At 45.4% G+C, this 19,155-nt stretch overlaps 1 protein-coding gene across 3 annotated transcripts in view; it reads right to left on the reverse strand.

The window, feature by feature from the left end:
* Positions 1-551: 551 nt before the first annotated feature.
* Exoc2 (exocyst complex component 2) overlaps positions 552-19,155 on the reverse strand; it is a 133,638-nt gene continuing 115,034 nt past the window's right edge. For all 3 annotated transcript variants that reach the window (XM_032885097.1, XM_032885095.1, XM_032885096.1), the window contains 5 exons: positions 11,521-11,576; positions 9,050-9,172; positions 5,772-5,833; positions 3,469-3,528; positions 552-1,066 (listed from right to left, as the gene is read on the reverse strand). In XM_032885097.1, coding sequence (XP_032740988.1) covers positions 973-1,066; positions 3,469-3,528; positions 5,772-5,833; positions 9,050-9,172; positions 11,521-11,576 — 395 coding nt within the window. In that variant the 3' untranslated portion in view covers positions 552-972. The remainder of the gene's footprint in view (positions 1,067-3,468; positions 3,529-5,771; positions 5,834-9,049; positions 9,173-11,520; positions 11,577-19,155) is intronic.

Raw genomic sequence — 19,155 nt, forward strand, 5'->3', positions numbered from 1 at the left:
GTGACAGGAATTTTGTCAACTGAAAGAAAGGCGCCACAGATCTGTCTGGAGTGAACCAGAGCTGAAGCTAGGGTCAGATGCAGTGAGGTAAAAGCTGCTTCAGGTCGCAGTGACCGGATTCTACCGTGCCGGCCAGCGAGCAGTGAGTCACTGCTCCATGCCTGGTCACCGAGGCACCGCTAATCTTTACAAACACAGCCTGTGCCAGGGCACCATCTTCCCAGCTATGGAGCAAGACATTTCGCAGTGTGGAAAGTAGCAGGGGGAGGAGCCTGCAGGAGGGAGGAGCCTGCCTTAATCTTTAGGTTGCATTGAAGACCACAAGCCTGCCACAGGGCTTGCGGGTGTGACAGGGCCTCCACATTCAGGTCCTTGTAAACCCTCCCCACAACACTGCACAGTGATGCATCAACTTAAGGGTGAGAACCAGAAGCTTCAGTGTTGAACGCTGGGAAAAATGAAAGCCAGACTATGAAATTCAGAGTTCATCCAGGAACTTCTGCATCACAGATTTTAACATTTTTATATGTAGACTGTATATTTTTCTTTACAGAGAGAGAGAGAGAGCGCGCCTAGAACCACTTGTTTGAAATGGTGGGTTTAAAGTTTATGACAGCTCCAAAAGCTGTGACTTCATATCCTCCCCTGGGCTGGAAACTGCCAACACTGAGGCCAGGTGGAGCGCCACTGCGAAGCACATTCACACACACCATGGGCCGCTTTGGGCCATGCTGGAGAAGCCCCCAAAACTCACACCAAGAAACATAGAGCTAAGAAAAAACATTTTGAAGAGTATGCTACACAGCCTTACAGGACCAAAGCTAGTAATAACAAAATTGTATGGTAGTCTAAATCGGCTGAAATGAAATACTCATCAACATCTTTCTGCACCACCATGCTGAGGAAAAGAGAGAAGGTAAATGCAGTGCTTGGACTGGGATGTCTGTCTGGCACAGGATCTTCTTCCACAGTCTATGTCTTCATCACTGTTGGAGACGCAGCTTGGAAGCAGGTGAGCTGCAAGTGCATACTGCTCTTGAACTTGTTGAGCAGCTCTTCCAGGAGCCTGGAGGGAGGAGAGAGCTTTACACACTGACAGCAAAGGTCTGTGCTAGCAAGCCGTATGCCAACATGATATAAACTGTCGTCAGCGGAGAGGGAACCTCAGAATCGAGCATTGTCTGATTAATGATTCATGGGGCAGGGCCCAGCCTATTGTAGATGGTGCCATCCTGGGGCTGGTGGTCCTAGGTTGAGTAAGAAAGCAGATGGAGCAAACCATGCTGAACAAACCAGTAAGCAGCACTCCTGCATGGTCTCTGCGTCGGCTCCTGCCTCCAGGTTCCTGCCCTGACTTCAATGATCAATGATGTAAAAGCAGAAGACAGACAAACCCTTTCCTGCAATCTGCTCAGGACACGGTGTTTGTCAGTGATGGAGACTCTAAGATCGGGCGGTTGTCCTCGCTTGCTTTCCTGCTGCTCTGATATACCACCATGACCAAGAGCAACGTGGACAGACTTACTTGGACTACAGGTTATAGTCCATCCGTCATCTGCGGAACCCAAGGCAGACACTTAGGGCAGGAGCCTGGAGCAGAAATCAGAGTGGTGTTGCTTACTGGCTGCCACCAGGCTCTCAGCAGGCCACCTTCTTACACAGGCCACCCTCCTCCTGTGGTACCGGGCACAGTGGACTGCTCTTTCACATCAATCAGCAATCAAGAAAATGCCCCGCAGACAGACACCCAACAGCCACAGTGATGGACCGGCACAGTGATGGGGCCATTCTTCGGCAGAGGTTCCCTTTCCCCAGGACGCCAATCTGACAGACCTAGGATTAGCTATCACAATAGCTTAGCAACTCAGCAAATATTCAGGAATCTGGTCACCCAGGTCTGACCGCCATACTGCGTTTAGAAGAAAGCCAAAAAAAAGCCAGGGCCTGTGAAATCTTAATCAGCAATAGAAACATCTCAACTGGAAGTGAAGAGACGGGGCAGAGAACACATTAATCAACAAGTCTGCATTTATCTACATTTTCTTTACACTCCTTCTCTAGAGTCCTCCCTAGAATAGAATAACACTTAGATCTAATCTTTAACATCATTCAAAAAATCAAGAAAAACTAAAATTCTTTTTGTTTTCCAGTTCTATGACTGCTGGCAAGCACACACAGTAGAAATGGTCCCAGAAGACAGGATTATCTCTCATTCATTAAATTGTTCATTTTATTTTTATTACTGTTATTAGGGTGTGTGTGTGTGTGTATGGAGGGGTGCTGGCCTGCATGCTATAATATACGTGGAGGTCTCAGTTTGTAGCCAGGCTGCTCTAGACCTGTAAATAAACTGTACTTATTACTGTTTTGAGAGGAAGAGACTGTGTGCATGACACAGAGGAGAGACAGGAGGCTGGTTCTTTACTGTCTTATACGGGTTCTGGGCACAGTGCAGGGCATCAGACTTCCACGGCTCCTGAGTATTGGCACCACAGGCAATGACAGCTCAAACAGTCCATTATTAGTTGTTTTGATGCTCAGATGCCTTTTGAAACATGTTCCATCTATTAAGAATAGTGGTGACTATTTTTACCTTTTATCTTTTATTTCAAGAAAACGGAACAGGCTCAGAATGACTTCTAAGGCACAAACAAAGCAGGGAAGGAAGGAGTGCACTCTGTGTCTCAGGACACCCTTCTGCTGCTTGCCTGACTGGGAGACACACCCAAGGGTCTGCGCTGGGGTCACACAGCAGGAAAGCTGGTCTGCTCCCCTCTCTCCCGAGCCTAGTCTCTCTTTATACCCACAGTTGGTCCAGGCACCTTCTCCATACAGCATTTTGATGGGCCTGGCCACAGTCTAGTACTGTGAGTCTTCCCCCAAGCAAAGGCAGGTAGCCTTTACCTAGGAATGGCAACAGAGAGAAGAGACACAGGGTCTCTGTGGCCTAAGCTGAAGCTAGACTGTCATTTACAAACACACCTGGCCTAGTCTCCCCTCATGCCACAATCTCCTGTTATCTGAAGAGTCAGGTTTAAATGCAGGCTGAGCTTATGAGTATGGTAATGGCGTAGCTATTCTGTGTCTTGTATGCAACAAGTCTTACTCTCCATGCTTTATAGAAGCCAGTGCACAAAAGTGGGGGTGGGGCAATGGGGATGGCTGCATCCTGCTCTCTTGTCACACAGAAGTCAGGGCTGCAGCTGAGGAAGGAAGCCCAATGCCATTCTTATGTCCTCTGCACTTGTCACTTAAAACTATAAAATGCAGCAGTTTTAAGTCAGACCTACAAGACAGAATTCCTTCTGTCACGTGACAGTAAGTGAGGCACAGGGACCCAGCACACCGCTTCCCAGGGAGCCTGTGCTCTCCTTATTTAGATGAGCCTTTCTCAGCACTTTCAGTGGGTCTCTGGCTGTTAGGCTTGTTCAGCAAGGCCAGAGGGCTGAGGAGAACAGCAGAACTTACTTTTTGTCTGCACCACTTGCAAGCTGAGGCAGGGCCTCCAGGGCCTGTTTAAAACTAGACCTGAAACACAAAAGCACATGAGCTCACAGTCTGCATTCTGAGAATTTGTAGGGGTCATTGTAGACATCCCTAAGCACATTTTAAATGTAAAGAAACCGACAAAGGCCAGTGAAGTAAGTGAAGATGCAGGAGAAAAAGTAAAAGTGAAAAACAAGAGGAAGAGGACAGGAAGAAGCAAGGCTAAGTGAGCAGAGCAGCAGGCTTTCTGAGGGCACGCCAGAGATGCGGACACGGTGACACTGCCCCTCAGGAGACGGGAGGCTGTGGTGACTGCACACGGGTGTGTGTGTGTGTGTTGGGGGCGTGGGGAGAGGAAAGGGAACTTTCTTTTGAAAAAAAAAAAAGCTATAGGTAAAGCCACCGTGCAAATGGGAGGAGGGTAAGTAGAGATGGACGGTGTGCAGAACAGTGCTCAGGACAGTCACAGCACCGACAAGGACAAGAGTGCTTTACAGCCATAGCTCCTCAGTGCACACAGGGAACAGGACCTAGTCCTGCTCAGAAGTAATGTGGACGGAGAGGAAGATATTTCCATATAATTCTGAACAATATCTTTATATGAGAAAGTTAAAATGAATGAATTGAAAAACTCCCTATTTAGTATGCTCAGTTTTTTCCAAGTAGAAAAGTGTCATGAGAGTTACTGAGAGGAATGAAGGTCACAATGGAGAACTTACTTGATAATAACGACTATTCCTAAGAGCAGTTTTGAACATTTCATGTCCTCTATTGTTCTCGTGGATTGGAAGAGACAGACGTAATCACTACTGACCACGGGGTGCTCGCCTACCTCGTATTAAAATGATACTCTCCATTGACCAGGACATGAATGTCTGAACAACGTTTCTTAAACTAAGGGCATGTTAAAAGAACGGAAAGTCCCCAGAGAGTCACAGAAACACCCCTGGGGTCCTCCCTCTCCCCGGCCGTGGCGGAGTGTGCGTGGGGACAGTGCGTGTTGGCATCTGGAGCTGCCTTCTGTTCAGTAGGCTTTCCTCTTTCCTGAGGGAGACACAAGTCCCTTCCTACTGTGTCTCACATCTCATTCCCCACAGGCCTGGGTTAACTGGATAAACATGTTGCGCCATTGTTCTTTCTTGCGCGAAGGCCATTCTACTCTGGGTGGGACACAAAGGTGACCAGACACATGCTATTGACCTTACAGTTCTGTCCTGGAGTTCACAGTTGAGCATCTCTAATCTGAAATTCAATGTGTTCCAAGATTTGAAATGTTTAGAGTGCCAATAAAATGGAAAGTTACATACCAAGTACTAATATTTTCCATGTTCATTTTATACCCATGGGTCTTTTGACTGCACGCATGTCTGTGTGCCACATGCATGACTGATGGGTGTAGAGGGCAGGAGAGAGCATTTAGTCCCCTGGGACTGAGTTGCAGATTGTGAGGCACCAAGTAAGTACTGGGCCTCAAGCCCAGGGCCTCTGGCAGATCTGCCAGTGATCTTAACTACTAAGCCATCGCTCCAGGCCTCAAGCATTAAATGATTAAGAAACTATTAAATTACCTTTAGTCATGTGTATAGGTGCAAACATAAATACATTCCTTATTTAGAAAAGTTCCATCTTCAAGATAACTATTTCACACACACACACACACACACACACACACACACACACACACACACACACAGAGAACATACTTTTGTCCAGCCTTGTTATCAAACACTAGAGATGAAATGAGAGGTCCTTGTGCTCATAGCACAGCTCACACTTCCTGGGCAATGCTGTGAGTGTGGTAGGCAGCTCTGTGCATTTGACCTACTGATGTCTCAATAGTAGGAAATCCCGACTTTCATTCAAAACAGCTAAAAGTTACCATCAACTTTCCACTACAAAACTTTGCAAAGAAACCACAGGCTTCCTCTTACTCTGATATTTACAACACTTAAACTGTCTTTCAAATCTGATAAAGATTTAATTTCCTTAGCCTTTTTAAAAAAAATAAAAAAGTATGTCATACGTGGCCATATTATTTATGAGACAAAGGTTTGTAATTATGAATGAAAAAAATTAAATTTGTAATGTGCTATAAAGAAGTGGCCTTCAGAATCACTCTTCCTGTAGGCTTGAGCTTTTTAGCAAAAAATTCTGATGAAATATCAACTATTTCAACACAAATTTATGAGCGTTTTTCTTGGTAAGTTTTCTGACAGAGGACACAATACACAAGGAAGGCAATTCTGATCACAAGAAGAAGTGCACAGGAACACTCGGCATCTTACCTGCTCTCCGGGGTCAGGTAAATGGCTACAGTGTCCCTCAGAGCACAGATTTCAAGTCTGGCCTAAAGATGAGAAAAAGGCAAGAGTGACAAGTATCAGGCAGAAATGATAGCAAGAGTGGATCCAGGTGACTGGATCTGGGCTGACAGACCGGGCTGGCTGTAACAACAAAGAATGGTTCTAAAATACCAGTGTCTCCCTTAACCCTGCTGTCAAATATGACGGCGTGACAGGGGTTGGCCATGGAGCCATGGGAATTACCACCTTTTAGTTTGGTAGTGAGAAGGACGGACGGACCTGAAACATTAGCCTGAGTGGCTGGACTTGCTTCCTAAGATTTACTGCACCATTTTATATATACTGTCTCCTCTCCAAGCTCTATGAAATCAATCCAATCTCTGTTATATTTGTGAATAAGCTTTAAAAATCAACAAAAATTGACAAGCTAATCCTAAAATTCATATGGAAATGCAAAGTTCCCAGAGAAGTTAAAATGATGTTGGAAAACAACGCACTGGGAAGCCTCACATTTTCTAATCGCAAACACTCTCACATCAGGGTGGCACCAGACATGGACAGGCACGGAGCTCAATGATGCAGAATAAGAAGCAATTGATTTCAACAAGGGCTACACACGGTTCAGGGGATAAGTACCCACTCAATGAACAGAAACAGCACAACTGGATCCACATATGCAAAGATGAAGCCCAAACTCCCCTTAATATAACTAAAAATAAATGTAAAACAGACAGACAGCATCCTAGTTTGATGGCTGGTTTGGTAGCTGAAGCTGTTTGATTCCCAGGACACATAAAAATCAAATCCAGGCAGCATGGCCACCATGACTGCCCTGCCGTCCACAGACCTGCCCTCCCCAAAGCAGGGCAGGAAGGTTGTAAACACCAGCCTGCAGGAGGACATCACCCAGGGGCTTGCCGGCTGCATGGCCCCTACAGCCTGTAGCAGGCGGCACACAATGTGTGAGTATGTGGTAGTCAGGTGGGAGAGAAAGAGGAGTGGAGCAGCTTGAATGTTATGAAGCGAGGTGGAACTGGAGACTCAGGGTGGAGAGGAGTAGCCTGCTGTGAGTGGCCAGCCCTGCTACCTGGGGCCATGGTGAGATGCCAGTCTGAGCTGTTGCTGAGAGCCATGTCTATCTAGGTCCATGGCTACACAGCCACTGGGGTCAGTGTCAGTGTATTTGGCTCTTCTTACCCCTAGAGAACCTGGTCTGGCTGGGGCAGCCACTAGGAGCATGCAGAACTGGCCTTGCTCCTCACTGGCTGCAGTGCTCTGGAGACCTGTCTGTTACCCTTGGCACCCTCTAGCAGCCACAGCGCTGGGGGAATAGGCCCTGCATCTTGAGCAGCTCAGACAGTACAGTAGAGTTAGCCATGGTCCCGCAGGCTCCATAAGCAGCACCAAAGGCGAAAGAGAAGGATAGCTGGCCCCACCAGTAGGTATGGGTGTGGGGTGACACCCTCCCACCTCATCACCTGTGGCAATCAGAAGAACTGGCCCTTGCTTGGGTCATGAGAGCAGGAGACCTAGCCCTGCCTACTCACTGGCTGTAGCCCTCTGGAGAGCAGGCCCTGTACCTTGTCTGGGCAGCAGAGTGGAGCTGACCCTGATGGCGATGGCAAGGGTGAGGCTGAGAGAGCAGGAGTTGGTCCAGCCCCTCACAGGCTGCAACACTCGGGAGTGGGCCCCACACCTTGACTGGGCAGCACAGTGGAGCTGGCTCTGGAGGCATGGGTGCAGGTGGGCTGGCTGAGAGGGCATGAGAGCAGGAGCGCAGACCCTGGCTTCTGCCAATGTCAGCATTGGGTGGCCTAGCAGGAGCAGCACTGGGGAGCTTGCCTGGTGGTACAGATAAGGGAGAGCCACTGTGACATACTACAACTTCCTGACAAGATGCAGTAACACACCATCAGGAAAGAGAGACAACAGCTGAGAGAACGAGACGCAGCCACACAGCAGGGATGGTGGCCACGGTCCACAGGCAGTTTGTAACAAGAGGCTTTGCTAGTGACTGCCAGGTGGACAGCAGTGTCCCTGCTCTGGAAGGCAGTCTGGCACTCCTCTGAGGAGATATGCACCACCACTCTCACTGGAGCCACACCAACCTTTATTCTTTTTATCTTGAGACAGTCTTGATGAATTGCCAAGCTGGCCTTAAACTCACTATATAGGCTACGGAAATTCTGAATTTTTCACTTTCCTGTCTCTCCTCTTTGAGCTGGGATTACAGCTCCATTCTTATTTCAAGTTTCCTTGTCTCAGACGGGTTGGTCAGACCCGCACACATGTTCAAGGGATGAGATGAGAATCTGGGCCTTGCATATAGGCTGTAATGCTGTGCTCTGGGATACCTGCCTGTGTTTGGGGCAGTTCTGAAATCTAACCACAAAGATGATAAGACTTGTACTGAAGTGGGATAACCTTCAGGCTAAAAACCCAGGAAAAGTGGGAAATTTACTAAAGTATCATTTTTTCTACGCCTACTACCTCAATGCCAGTTTGTATTTGGTATCATTTGGTATTTTCTTAGATATAGATGTTAAGTTTGCAAGTGTTAACTGCAGGAAGCAGGCCTGAAAGAGCTTCCTCAGCTATCAGCTGAAGAGCTGTCATGGTGTTTTGTTGTTGTGTGTGTCTGCAAACATATGTGTATCATTGAGGAGTGAACCTTCAGGGTTCCACACCAGCCCAGCACACCCTATACCACTAAGCTAGAGCCCCATCCCACCACTGCTGAATATCTCAATACACAGATAGCTTACAAGTAGGAGTCACTGTCCCCTCTACATGTGCACCTGTCATAATAGTTACCTCACCAAGGAGGAGGACACAACTATTTATACCTTTGAACTACACATCACTGAATGCTTTGGAAACACATGGAAGAGATATATGTGTCTGTGTTAAATAGTTTTATAAAACTCTTAAAGGTCTTATTCTGTTTTAATGCCTGAAACAGAACTTCGGGAAACTGCAGAGAATATACAGTATGGGTGTGTGTGTGTGTGTGTGTGTGTGTGTTTATGTGCATATGTGTGAGTGCTGTACAGTGGGTATGGCTTGTATGTATGTATGCAAGTGTTGTATGTGCTGCAGTGTGTATGCCCGTCCCCCCACTCTGTGTGTGTGTGTGTGTGTGTGTGTGTGTGTGTGTGTGTGTACCTGTGCAATTAGCATGTGCATAGAAAACATCTGCTATGCCTAACACAGTTTCCCATTTCAAAACAATTCTTCGTGAAGCTGGATGATTTTGGTACCTGCAGCGCTCCATTTCTGCTGAAGGATGAGACACACTGCATCAGCCGGCTCAGCTCTTCAGAGACTGCTTCTATCACTCTGGCCAGGACCCGGGGCACCAGTTCTTTGGAGATAGTGAACACCTGATGGGAGGTTTAGAAGAAAAAGAGACGGTGTATTAGATACTTTTCCTGGCTGTGTCTACCAATAACAAAGTAATAAGCAAAACAAGATACACTGTTATATGTAAACTTTTGTTTTTAAGATTTATTTTATTGTGTATGTGTAAGTGTTTTGCCTACACATTATGTATGCCTGGTGCCTGTGGAAATCACAAGACAGCATCAGATCCCTTGGAATTGGTGTGGTGATGAGCCAGCAGGTGATACCAGGGACCAGACCCATGTCTTCTGCTAGACAGCAAGTGCTCTTACCCACCGAGCCATCTCTGCAATCAGACATACGCTTTCCTTATATTCACCGATTAATGACAAAAACAACTTCCTTTTTAAAAGGCATTGCAGATGTTGACTAAAAATTGTTCTGAAAATTTCTAAAAGTATGTGGTTATGTATTTGCCACAGTTAAAGAAAGATGAAGTGAACGAAGGTATTGGTGTGGTGGTGTGCACCTGCTACCTTGACCACTCAAACAGATGAGCAGAAGAGTGCGTCAACCCAGGAGCTGGAGTCCAGCTTGGGTAATATAGTGAGAAGCGCTGTCATATAAATACAGAAGACGTTCACTATTCTGTATTGGATAAGCATTCCAGTTTTACTGTGCACTATGAATGCATTATTTCTTTTTATTTGACAAACAACAGTATTGCTAAATTTTATTTCTTTATTTGTGTATTTCTCTCTCTCTCTCTCTCTCTCTCTCTCTCTCTCTCTCTGTGTTTGTGTGTGTGTGTGTGTGTGTGTGTGTGTGTGTGTGTGTGTATGCTCACATGCACATATATCTTTGCATGTATGTGGAGGTCAGGGGACAACTTCTGGGAATTGGTTCTCTCTTCCACTACATGGGTTTCTGGGATCAAATTCAGTTTATCAACCTTGGCACCATGTGTTTTATCTGCTGAGCCACCCTGGTATCCTATTTCAAATTTTATCACATGACAAAGTTGTACCTGGAGGTTTAGTAAAGTATTTTACCTTGCTAATTCACAAATTAAACAATGTTTTCTTTTTAGCTTTGCCAGTTCCCACTTTGAAGTGCTAGTGTTAATTAAACATTTGTGTCAACCCAAACAAACAATTTGAATATTCAACAAATATTTTGACAGTTTAAGATTTTATCACAAAAGGTAGCCCTGGTGAAATTCTACTTTGAGTTACTGGGCTAAACTGAAAGGGGACTTGAGAGGTTGATACTTAAATAATATCACAGCTATTGATAATGGCGAACAGCCAACGTTCTGGACAGGACCAGAGCGACCCTTACAATCCTGGTATCTGCAGTTCCTCTACTCTCTGCATACAGGATGTTCCTACCCACCAATGATTTCGCTTATGCTTTAATCTCAAAAGAAACTAACACAAGAATTTTTAAATAAAATCCTTCTAGAGAGGAGCTCACACACTCCTCTGCTAAAACGTGGAAATGTAAGGAGATGACATCACCTCTGTTTTGTCCTCTGTTACACTGTTCTGATTTTATTGTCCTTATCCATATTTTCCCAGATACCACGATGCTCTCCAAACCTTCTAGACAGGAAGGCCATAGTAGCAACTGCCTGAATGCTAGAGCTAAGCAGAGGAGGCGCCTGGACAACAGTGGTAACCTTTATGGCTTTGCTTTACTTTATGGTTTCCCATTCTTCTCTGAGCCACCTTGGGAGTGCTGGCAATGGACCCATAACAGACAGTGAGATCACTGCATGACAGTGCAGGCAGCAATGGTCACTGTGGCACCAAAGGGGACAGCTTGTTTTCCAGTGTGCCTCGAACAGACTGCCACACTTAGGATGTTCAGGAGGGAAGGCAGCGTAAAACCTCAAATAATAACTGTGGGGGACAGGTGTGCAACCATGGCAGTAACATCTACACACACCAAAGCAACACAATTAACTTACTGACTTCAGTGGTAAGGATCACATAAGACATGCGTAATTTCAGAAAAAGTCTCAGTTTTACACCGCCCCTCCCCCCAACACACATACTCGGGAGTGGGTGCTCACACCCATGCACACAGACACAAACTCAAGCAGATGCACACAGAGATACACATGCACATCAACACATATAGGCATACACTTACATACATACATATAGACTCATGTAAAAAAGACACAAACGAAGACATACGCATAAACACACACACACACACACACACACACACACACAAGCTGAGCTCTATTTTACTTATATGACTAACATACATTTGAAGGGGAAAAAGAGACCCCCCCCTTGTGTGAATAATAATCCAATTTGCTTCTTTCCTTCTTCCCCTCAGTTACCTACGTCCGTAGGAACAGTGGATGACAGCTTACCTCTGCATGCACAGCAATTATATTCACCAGTGCTTCTTTTAAATAGTTTCTGACACCTGAAATCAAGATGTGAGAAGTGAAAGGCACTCAATGAAATCCTCAGCCAGCCCTCTCCCTGCAGCATCAGAATGCAACTGTCAAAGTGGTCTGAAGTGAAACTGAGAATAGCACCATTACTGCCCATTTCCTTTAGAGATCAAGAAGGTGAATGGTGAAAGGACTATCTGTCACTGTTTGTTCTGAGTTTACTATCAGTTGGTCTCAAAATCAAAACTGTTACATATCTTCATATTTCACATGTGTATCAAAGTACAGGGGATCAAAGGAGGGTGCTAAAATCTGTAAGACTCAGGTTAGACATCATAGCATTATGCAGAATGACATTTTGATTCTAAGGAATCACTTTATTTTCTCTGTGTGTGCATGCACATGTGCATGTGTGTGTTTACATGTAGCATGCATATGCAGTTGCCTGCTGAAGCAAGAGGGCATCAGATCCACTGGAACTGGAGTTATAAGCAGTTGTAATCCAAACAGCATGGATGCTGGGGACCAACACAGGGTCTACTGCAAGAACTGCCAAGCCATGTCTCCAGCCCATGAATGACTTTCAAAGTTGAAAATCTTAAGGTCTTGGAGATCACCCAGTGGATTAGAGTGCTTGCTATGCAAGCACGAAGACAATGCATGAAAAGCAAATACCTATGTACGTGCTAGGCTGGTTAAGGCTGTGGGAAGCGGCGGGTCAGGGGATGGAGAGGGAACAGGAGGGTCACTGGGCTTCCTGGCTGTCAGTCTAACTTCAGGTTCAGTGACAGACTCTGCCTCAAGGGGGTAAGGTAAACAGTGATAGAGCAGGATACATAGATGTGCACGCCACATGTGTCCAACCATATGCCCTTTACACACAAGAAAAGCTTTCCACATGATTAATTAGACTTGATTCTATAAATCAAGTTAAAGTCTGGACATAATAAAGACATCAGACTGTGGGTCTGGAATTAATGAGCATAGTTGAGTTAACAGCAGCACCCAGATTACGGGTACAGAGCACCGTCACAGCTTTTTGAACCAACTACCTCCCAGCGGGGACTTCTTGGGGGAAGGCTTTCCCACATGCCCAGTGAGTATAGATTCTGCACCTCTTTTGCCAGACTGCAGTGAGGACTGATGGTGACCACATGTGCATATCCTACAGTTCACCATTGCTGCAGTATAAGAAAAACGCAAAAGCACAGTATTGTTCTCCTATACCCAGAATGACTGCTTTCCTTTGGAGTGGAATGTTCTAGACTGTCTTCTAGAATTAACTACAAAGGCTGAAGGGCAGTATCCTCGCAGAATGTTACACATAGCTTGGACAGGCAGAGACCATTAACTACAATCCTTTTTCCCCTGGCTGTTTTGAAGCAGAATCTTTTGCAGTCTAAGCTGGTCCTGTACTCACTATGCAGCCAAGGATGACTCTGAATTAGTGATCCCTCTGAGTCCCCTTCTGAGTGCTAGTTCTGAGTGCTAGGACTACAGGTGTAACTCCCAGGGTAGCAAGCAGGGCTGAAAAGGGACCAAAGACAGTGAAATATACAAACTTGTGGAACACAGCAGCTTTTCCAGTCAAAGTAAAGCCATGGTACTGGCGTTCCCTGGACCATTACTCTGGGTGTTAGAGCAGAGCACATGAATGTGTACCACTCAGAAGTCTGGTCACCGAGGGAGCGCAGCTTGTGCATGTTCATCTCTATACACCTAACATGCACAATTACTACCTCAAGCCCAGCCGGAGAGCAGTGATGCTCTAAGGAGTCAGGGGTTAAAACTCAACAGCCTCCGTTGTGTGAAACCCGCTCCTTTAGTTCCACTGCAGTACAGCTGCTAGCAACGACTGGACACGTAAGGGTGGTTTTACAACTTAAAAACTCTAATGCAAAGTGAGACTGGGGAGTCAGTGCTGACCACTAGGCCAAAAATGGAGCTTCCACTCAAGCAAGGCAGGTACATGCCCGGTGACCACACACTATGCTTAACTCCCCCTCTGACCCCGATAGGAAAAACATTGGAGCATCTCCAACAAAGTAGCCCACAGTAGAGACAGCCCTGGATTAGTCAACACAATTCTAGAGACACAGCTGCGATAGCAGGTAGTAAGAATGCCAGGAAGAAATACTTCATCCAAAAAACATTTCCGAGAGAAACTGAAAAAAAAGAAAAAAAACAACCAAAAAACAAAAAAAGGTTTCCCTGTTAACCTAACTTCAGGATTTGCATGAATAGCAGAAACCTTAACCTTGGGAAAGGGAGCCTTGTAGTTCTTGGAGTTTTATCTTTATGAATAGGAAAAAAAAAAAAAACCCACACACAAATAAGTGTTTGTTCACAAAATAACCAATGAGTGCTTCAGGGCTATGGGGCACGCTGGGAGGGCCAGCAAGTGTGGAGGCGAAGGGGCAGGCCGAGGCTGAGCAGCTCTGCGATGGCTGAGCAGCCTGAGCTGGATGTTGCTAAGGCCAAGTGCTGCTCTCCCACAGCACTGCACACACTACAGTGCGACCCATCACAAAGCTAAGCTGCTTAGGATGGGCGTGGCAGCAATCTTAGGACCCAGGCACAGCGACTGTGAGCTCTGGCCACACAGTGACTCTGTGTCTGCTCCTGTGTCTCCTCTTGCTGAGTTTACTGCCAAGTGAACCACCACATTTCACTTAAAGGAAGTGGATGCACACTCATTCATTTGTTAACACAGAGCTCCTGAAACTCCCTATGTGTAGACTACTAGGTACGTATCTAACATTGGGCCCCTTTAAGTGGAACATGTTGATGATCCCAGAAAAAAGACCACACAGTTACTACAAGTTTGGTCACAATTTGCTGCAGTTGGTTTGTGTTTATAGTCACATATAGCAAATTCACACAAGACAGTTACATGAAAAGGTTTTAAGTGGCAAAGAAAAGCAGTATAAAATAATCTGTCAGTGTGTTAGTTGCTCTCCTCATTTGGTGAAGCTCTCAGTTGGTTAAACCCTAGTGCTGAAGCAAAGGCAGAGAAAACTTAAGGCAGAGTGATGGCCTGGGCATCATTTATGTTTGGAGATGGCTACTCTGCCCGACTCTTGGTGGCGAGCAGCTGGCAAAGGGGCTTTTTGCTGACTAGGGGAAGGAAACGTATGGTTGGGCTTCTGTATGCAGGGATGCCATGCCCACAGATTCAACCATTAGCCAGCGTAGAATGCTGAAAGCATTAACATAAACACATTTTTTCTCTGTGTCATTCTTCTCTAAAGAAAGGTTTGTGACAGTTACCCGTGTTCAGCATCACAAGGAATGAAGGAGGTGCAGAAGTCTGTGCAGCTCTGTGCCCTTTCACAGACTGGACCAAGCGTCTGGGACACTGGCACCTGTACTGAGGACTGTGGTAAGAATGGATCTAATTCCTAAGGCTGTAGGCAGATGGAGTTTGAATGGGAGGGTGGGCCTCATATTCAGCTTCAAGGACAATGACTGGCCTGTCATCTCCTCCATCAAGGAGAAGTGAGAGAGGAAGGGAAGTCAGAAGCAGCTGGGGAGACGGTCCCAGGGAAGCTGTACAGATGGGAAATATCTACAATAAAGGCTGCGCTCCAGAGCTAGAAGGGAGGAAGGATTGTAGGATTTCAAAAGTCCCTCTGGCTGGTGCCTGGGGGCGGTACCAGAATTGGATTTTTGCTGAGGAGGCTATTTCTACAGGGTAGGTGACTATGAAGGAGGAGCCACACTGTAGTCCACTCTGGTGGCTCTTGCCACATTTTATTCTATTTTAATATGATTAACATTGACAGTTGTTAATTGCTTTCTAAGTTCTGTGAGGTGACAAAGGGTACACCTAAGATACAAATTCTGGCTTGCCAATCACTAACCACAGGACCTCAGACAACTCAGTTTGCCTCTCAAGTCACTGCCAACCCTGAAAGGCAGGGATTGTAGTATGTCCTTTGTTAACAATGCCATTACAAGTGTGCTGTTTATTCTCTCATTCTTCAACAGCACCCACCTGCCCTGTGTGAACACCACCAATGTGCCGTAAGAAGTATACAAAGCAGGCACAGCCTGCAGCCCCGAGAGAGAAGAGCCCTGAGAGAGAAGAGGCTTCGGTGGAAGAAGGGAACTATTAAGTTTCAAGAAGGCCATGCATGCCAAGGGAAAAACCATCAGTTGGCTAACAGGCACTAACTATAGCTGCATTTGCTGAAAGTCCAGGCATAAACATGCGAACTAATGCACTGTGACTGCCCTCCGACTGCAGGTGAGGTTCTTTTGAGCGAACAGATCAGGAATCGATTGACTGCTGAGAATTTGTTTGGAACATACAGTAGCAACAGGCAGCTTGACATGACATCCAGTGTGGCTATGCTGGGGTCATACAGGGGCTTTGCCTGACAAAACTGCTGCTGTACAGGTTTACAGCAAGTGTGAAGGTAGTGCTCTAGTGGAATTCATTTGGCTAAAAAGAATAGCAGAGTATCACATATTAGCATGGCCTTGGGAGATGGCCATGCCTGGTTTGACCACTAGATTCTTTAGAACTGAACCATCTACATGAACTAACTGCTAAATGAACGGTGAATGAATAAGTAGTCAGAGGAAAACTGAACCATGTGTCCAATTTATAAGATCACCTTTCAGCAGGCTAGAATCATGCACGCCTATTATGAGATGTTCTCTGGCAGGGCACCTCTTACTTTTCTTAAGACACAGGAAAGCAAGGACAGTGTTTTTGATATTAAGCAGCATGATCTATTTAAAAATACAGTTAAAGAAAGTAGGACAGGATAATGTCGCTGAGGCTTTCCACACAAACTTTGTTCTTCTGGTGACAGCTTGTCCCAGTCAGCACTGTTTTGCTCAGTGCCCACAGTGTGCTAGATACTGTGTAGAGAACACAGTGGGGACAGCCTGTGTGCTAGAAAACCTGGGCTTTAGTTTGTCTCCAATGGCATAGCCATTAAGTGCTAACTGTGCAGTGCAGACCTGTGTGGGGTGGAGGGGGAGGGTAATTCAGAGGAAAACTCACTTGCTTCTTGGAGCTGCAGGGAAGTGTCAGGTTAGTATGATATGGTCGTGAGTGTTGTTTTTAAGAGCCCTACTTAGATAAACCCCCACAACTTTCCACGTTACTTAGGTGAGGGAATGAGAAGCAGTTTCTGAGCATTCAGAGTGCCAGCCTTCTCTGCTCTGAAAATGAAATTAGAATGTGTCATGATACTTGACCAGCAAAGTGTCCCCACCCACACAGTGTGATATGAACCTAGACAATCACACAGCAATTAATCTAGAAGCCTAGTCTGGAAATTCCCCCAGGAGAACACAGAGCTCGCCTCCTCTGACCGAGGTCCTGTAGGCTGCTGCTAGTACGGTGGGCTTCCGGTTACTGAGCCTGTGTGACCTGACTCCCCACAAGGAAAACAGTGTTTGTACACATCCAGTTAAAGAAAGAGGGTTCTTGGGCATCTTGTCAGGTTCTTCTCTTTTGAGCAGGAAAGTCATACAAGTTTGGGGATGGGCATACTATTAATAAAATACCCAGGAAGAGCCTAGGTGTCATTTCAGGGCCTGAAGAAAACAGAGACCTTCTCCACAGAGTTTAGAGCTGATACAAGCAACACCCAGGTTTAATGGCCTGACTATCTACATACGAGAAAAAAATGGCAAAGTCAACCATTCTTAAACAAGCAAATAGCTGTATGGTATAAAATTAATCAGGCAAACAGTAAAGCCTGGATTGGCAAAGGCAAGGCTGCAGTGTATGAGAACGGTGCCATTGTGACAATGACCCCATCCCTTGTTGGATGAACATTGGTGTTAATGTGTCCGTTTCATGAGAATGCTTCCTGGTAACAATGTGATAATGTGTCGTCGTCCCCTCCACCCCATACTAAACCCATTAGGCCTCTCTTCTTTTTTTTAATTTTGAAAATTTGAAAATTAAAAGTCTGCTGAAAAGAAATAAAAAAGAAAACAAATACGGGTTCATTTAGTCACAGCTAAACATTCAATGAATGTTGTCTTCACTCCTTTCCTGAAATGATACCTGACAATCTGGTAGATTCTTTCAGACTTTCTTCTAGAAATATATTTTTTAAAAAGAGATTACACTATAATTCTCTTCTTAAAACTTAATTATGTGACATTCTTTAAGAAACAAAGCAAACCAAACAAACCGGGCTGCTTTTCAGAGCAGAGCTGGGTCTTTAGCAATGTCAAGTAGAAAATACAGGCTCCCATGCAATCGTGCTCCTACTTGGGACAGATTCGTTCCCAGGCGGGTACAGCTTTCCCACTGCCTGCTCTCCACCCACACTAGAGGGGTACAGTTGATACGCTGATGGCCCAAGACACAGAGGCCATGGTCTCCAATAGGGCCACTGCTGGAGACGCACATTCTGTTGGTTTAGTGGAATATGCTCACCACTTCCCAGTGATGTGGACAGTCTTCCTGCCTGAAACATCACTGCTGCCTCTCATTCATGTCTCCTTCTCCATTAACCTTGAAGCAGATAGCTCCCCACCCTCATTCTGCCCTTCCCAGAATGTCATAGATTTGAGCTCACAGTACATATACAGATCAGGGGCCCTGAGCTTGCAGCAATCATCCGCCTTAGCATCCTGAGGGCTGGGACTACAGCTAATGAACTTTAAGAGGATAATCCAGAGGTGGAACTGCTGAGTTCAAAGGTTTTCAGTCTTGGTAGATTCTGCCAAGCTGCCATCAAAAAGGCCACAGGAAACAGAGGTCTTGCTTCTCCATGCTTTTAAACATGGGCTGTCTGGTTCTACAACATGACATGGTTCATTGAAAACATCAACCCAACTCAATGGTTCATTGAAAACTCTTAAACAGTAATTTGACAAAACTTTTCATTGAAAAAAAAAAATCAAGTAGAACTTTGAGCAAAATGTAAAGGTGAAAGAAGACAAGCCAAAGGCAAGCAAACCTTTCGCTTCTCTGCCTTATGAAGTCTCAAAAGGAGTTACAGAAAGCATGCTGTACCATGTGAACCTATACCAAGAATGCAGATTCCCCTTTCCCTGAAACACGTCCTGGCATAACGGACATTTCTCTGCAGACAACTCACTCAAGGTTCTCTGCTAGTGTTGTTTTCAAACGTGGTACTCCCCGGTAATACTTCAAGAAATCGAATTGGAAAGTCTGGAGACAACCTACTTTATACACCACATTTCCTGTTTTTAACCCCTGTGCCTTAAATCACTTAGTACTCCTAGTCTAGTGACAAAAATAGATCGAAAATACTATAAATATCCCACAATGTACTTTTTAAAATTGTCAAAGTGAAACATTACATGAAAGAAACCTGCGGTGTTTTTTTCAAGTAAATTATCTATTCGACTACACTCTAAAGACACATAAAGATACTGCCGGTTGTTTTTTTAAAAAAAAAAAGGTGGTCAGAAACTTCATCAATATTGGCATAACAGACACGGGAACCTAAACATCACATAACAGAATTAGCTTTTGCTGGGATGGAGAAAGCAAGTTTCTGTTGGAAGTACAGGTCTTCCCGTTTTTAGTGCACATTCCCATACTGCCTTATTTGAAGGTGTTTTAAATGTGTACTCAAGGGCAAGGTGGCCCTACTGTGAGTG

This window comes from Rattus rattus, chromosome 14, assembly GCF_011064425.1.
Source record: "Rattus rattus isolate New Zealand chromosome 14, Rrattus_CSIRO_v1, whole genome shotgun sequence".
Lineage (NCBI taxonomy): Eukaryota > Metazoa > Chordata > Mammalia > Rodentia > Muridae > Rattus > Rattus rattus.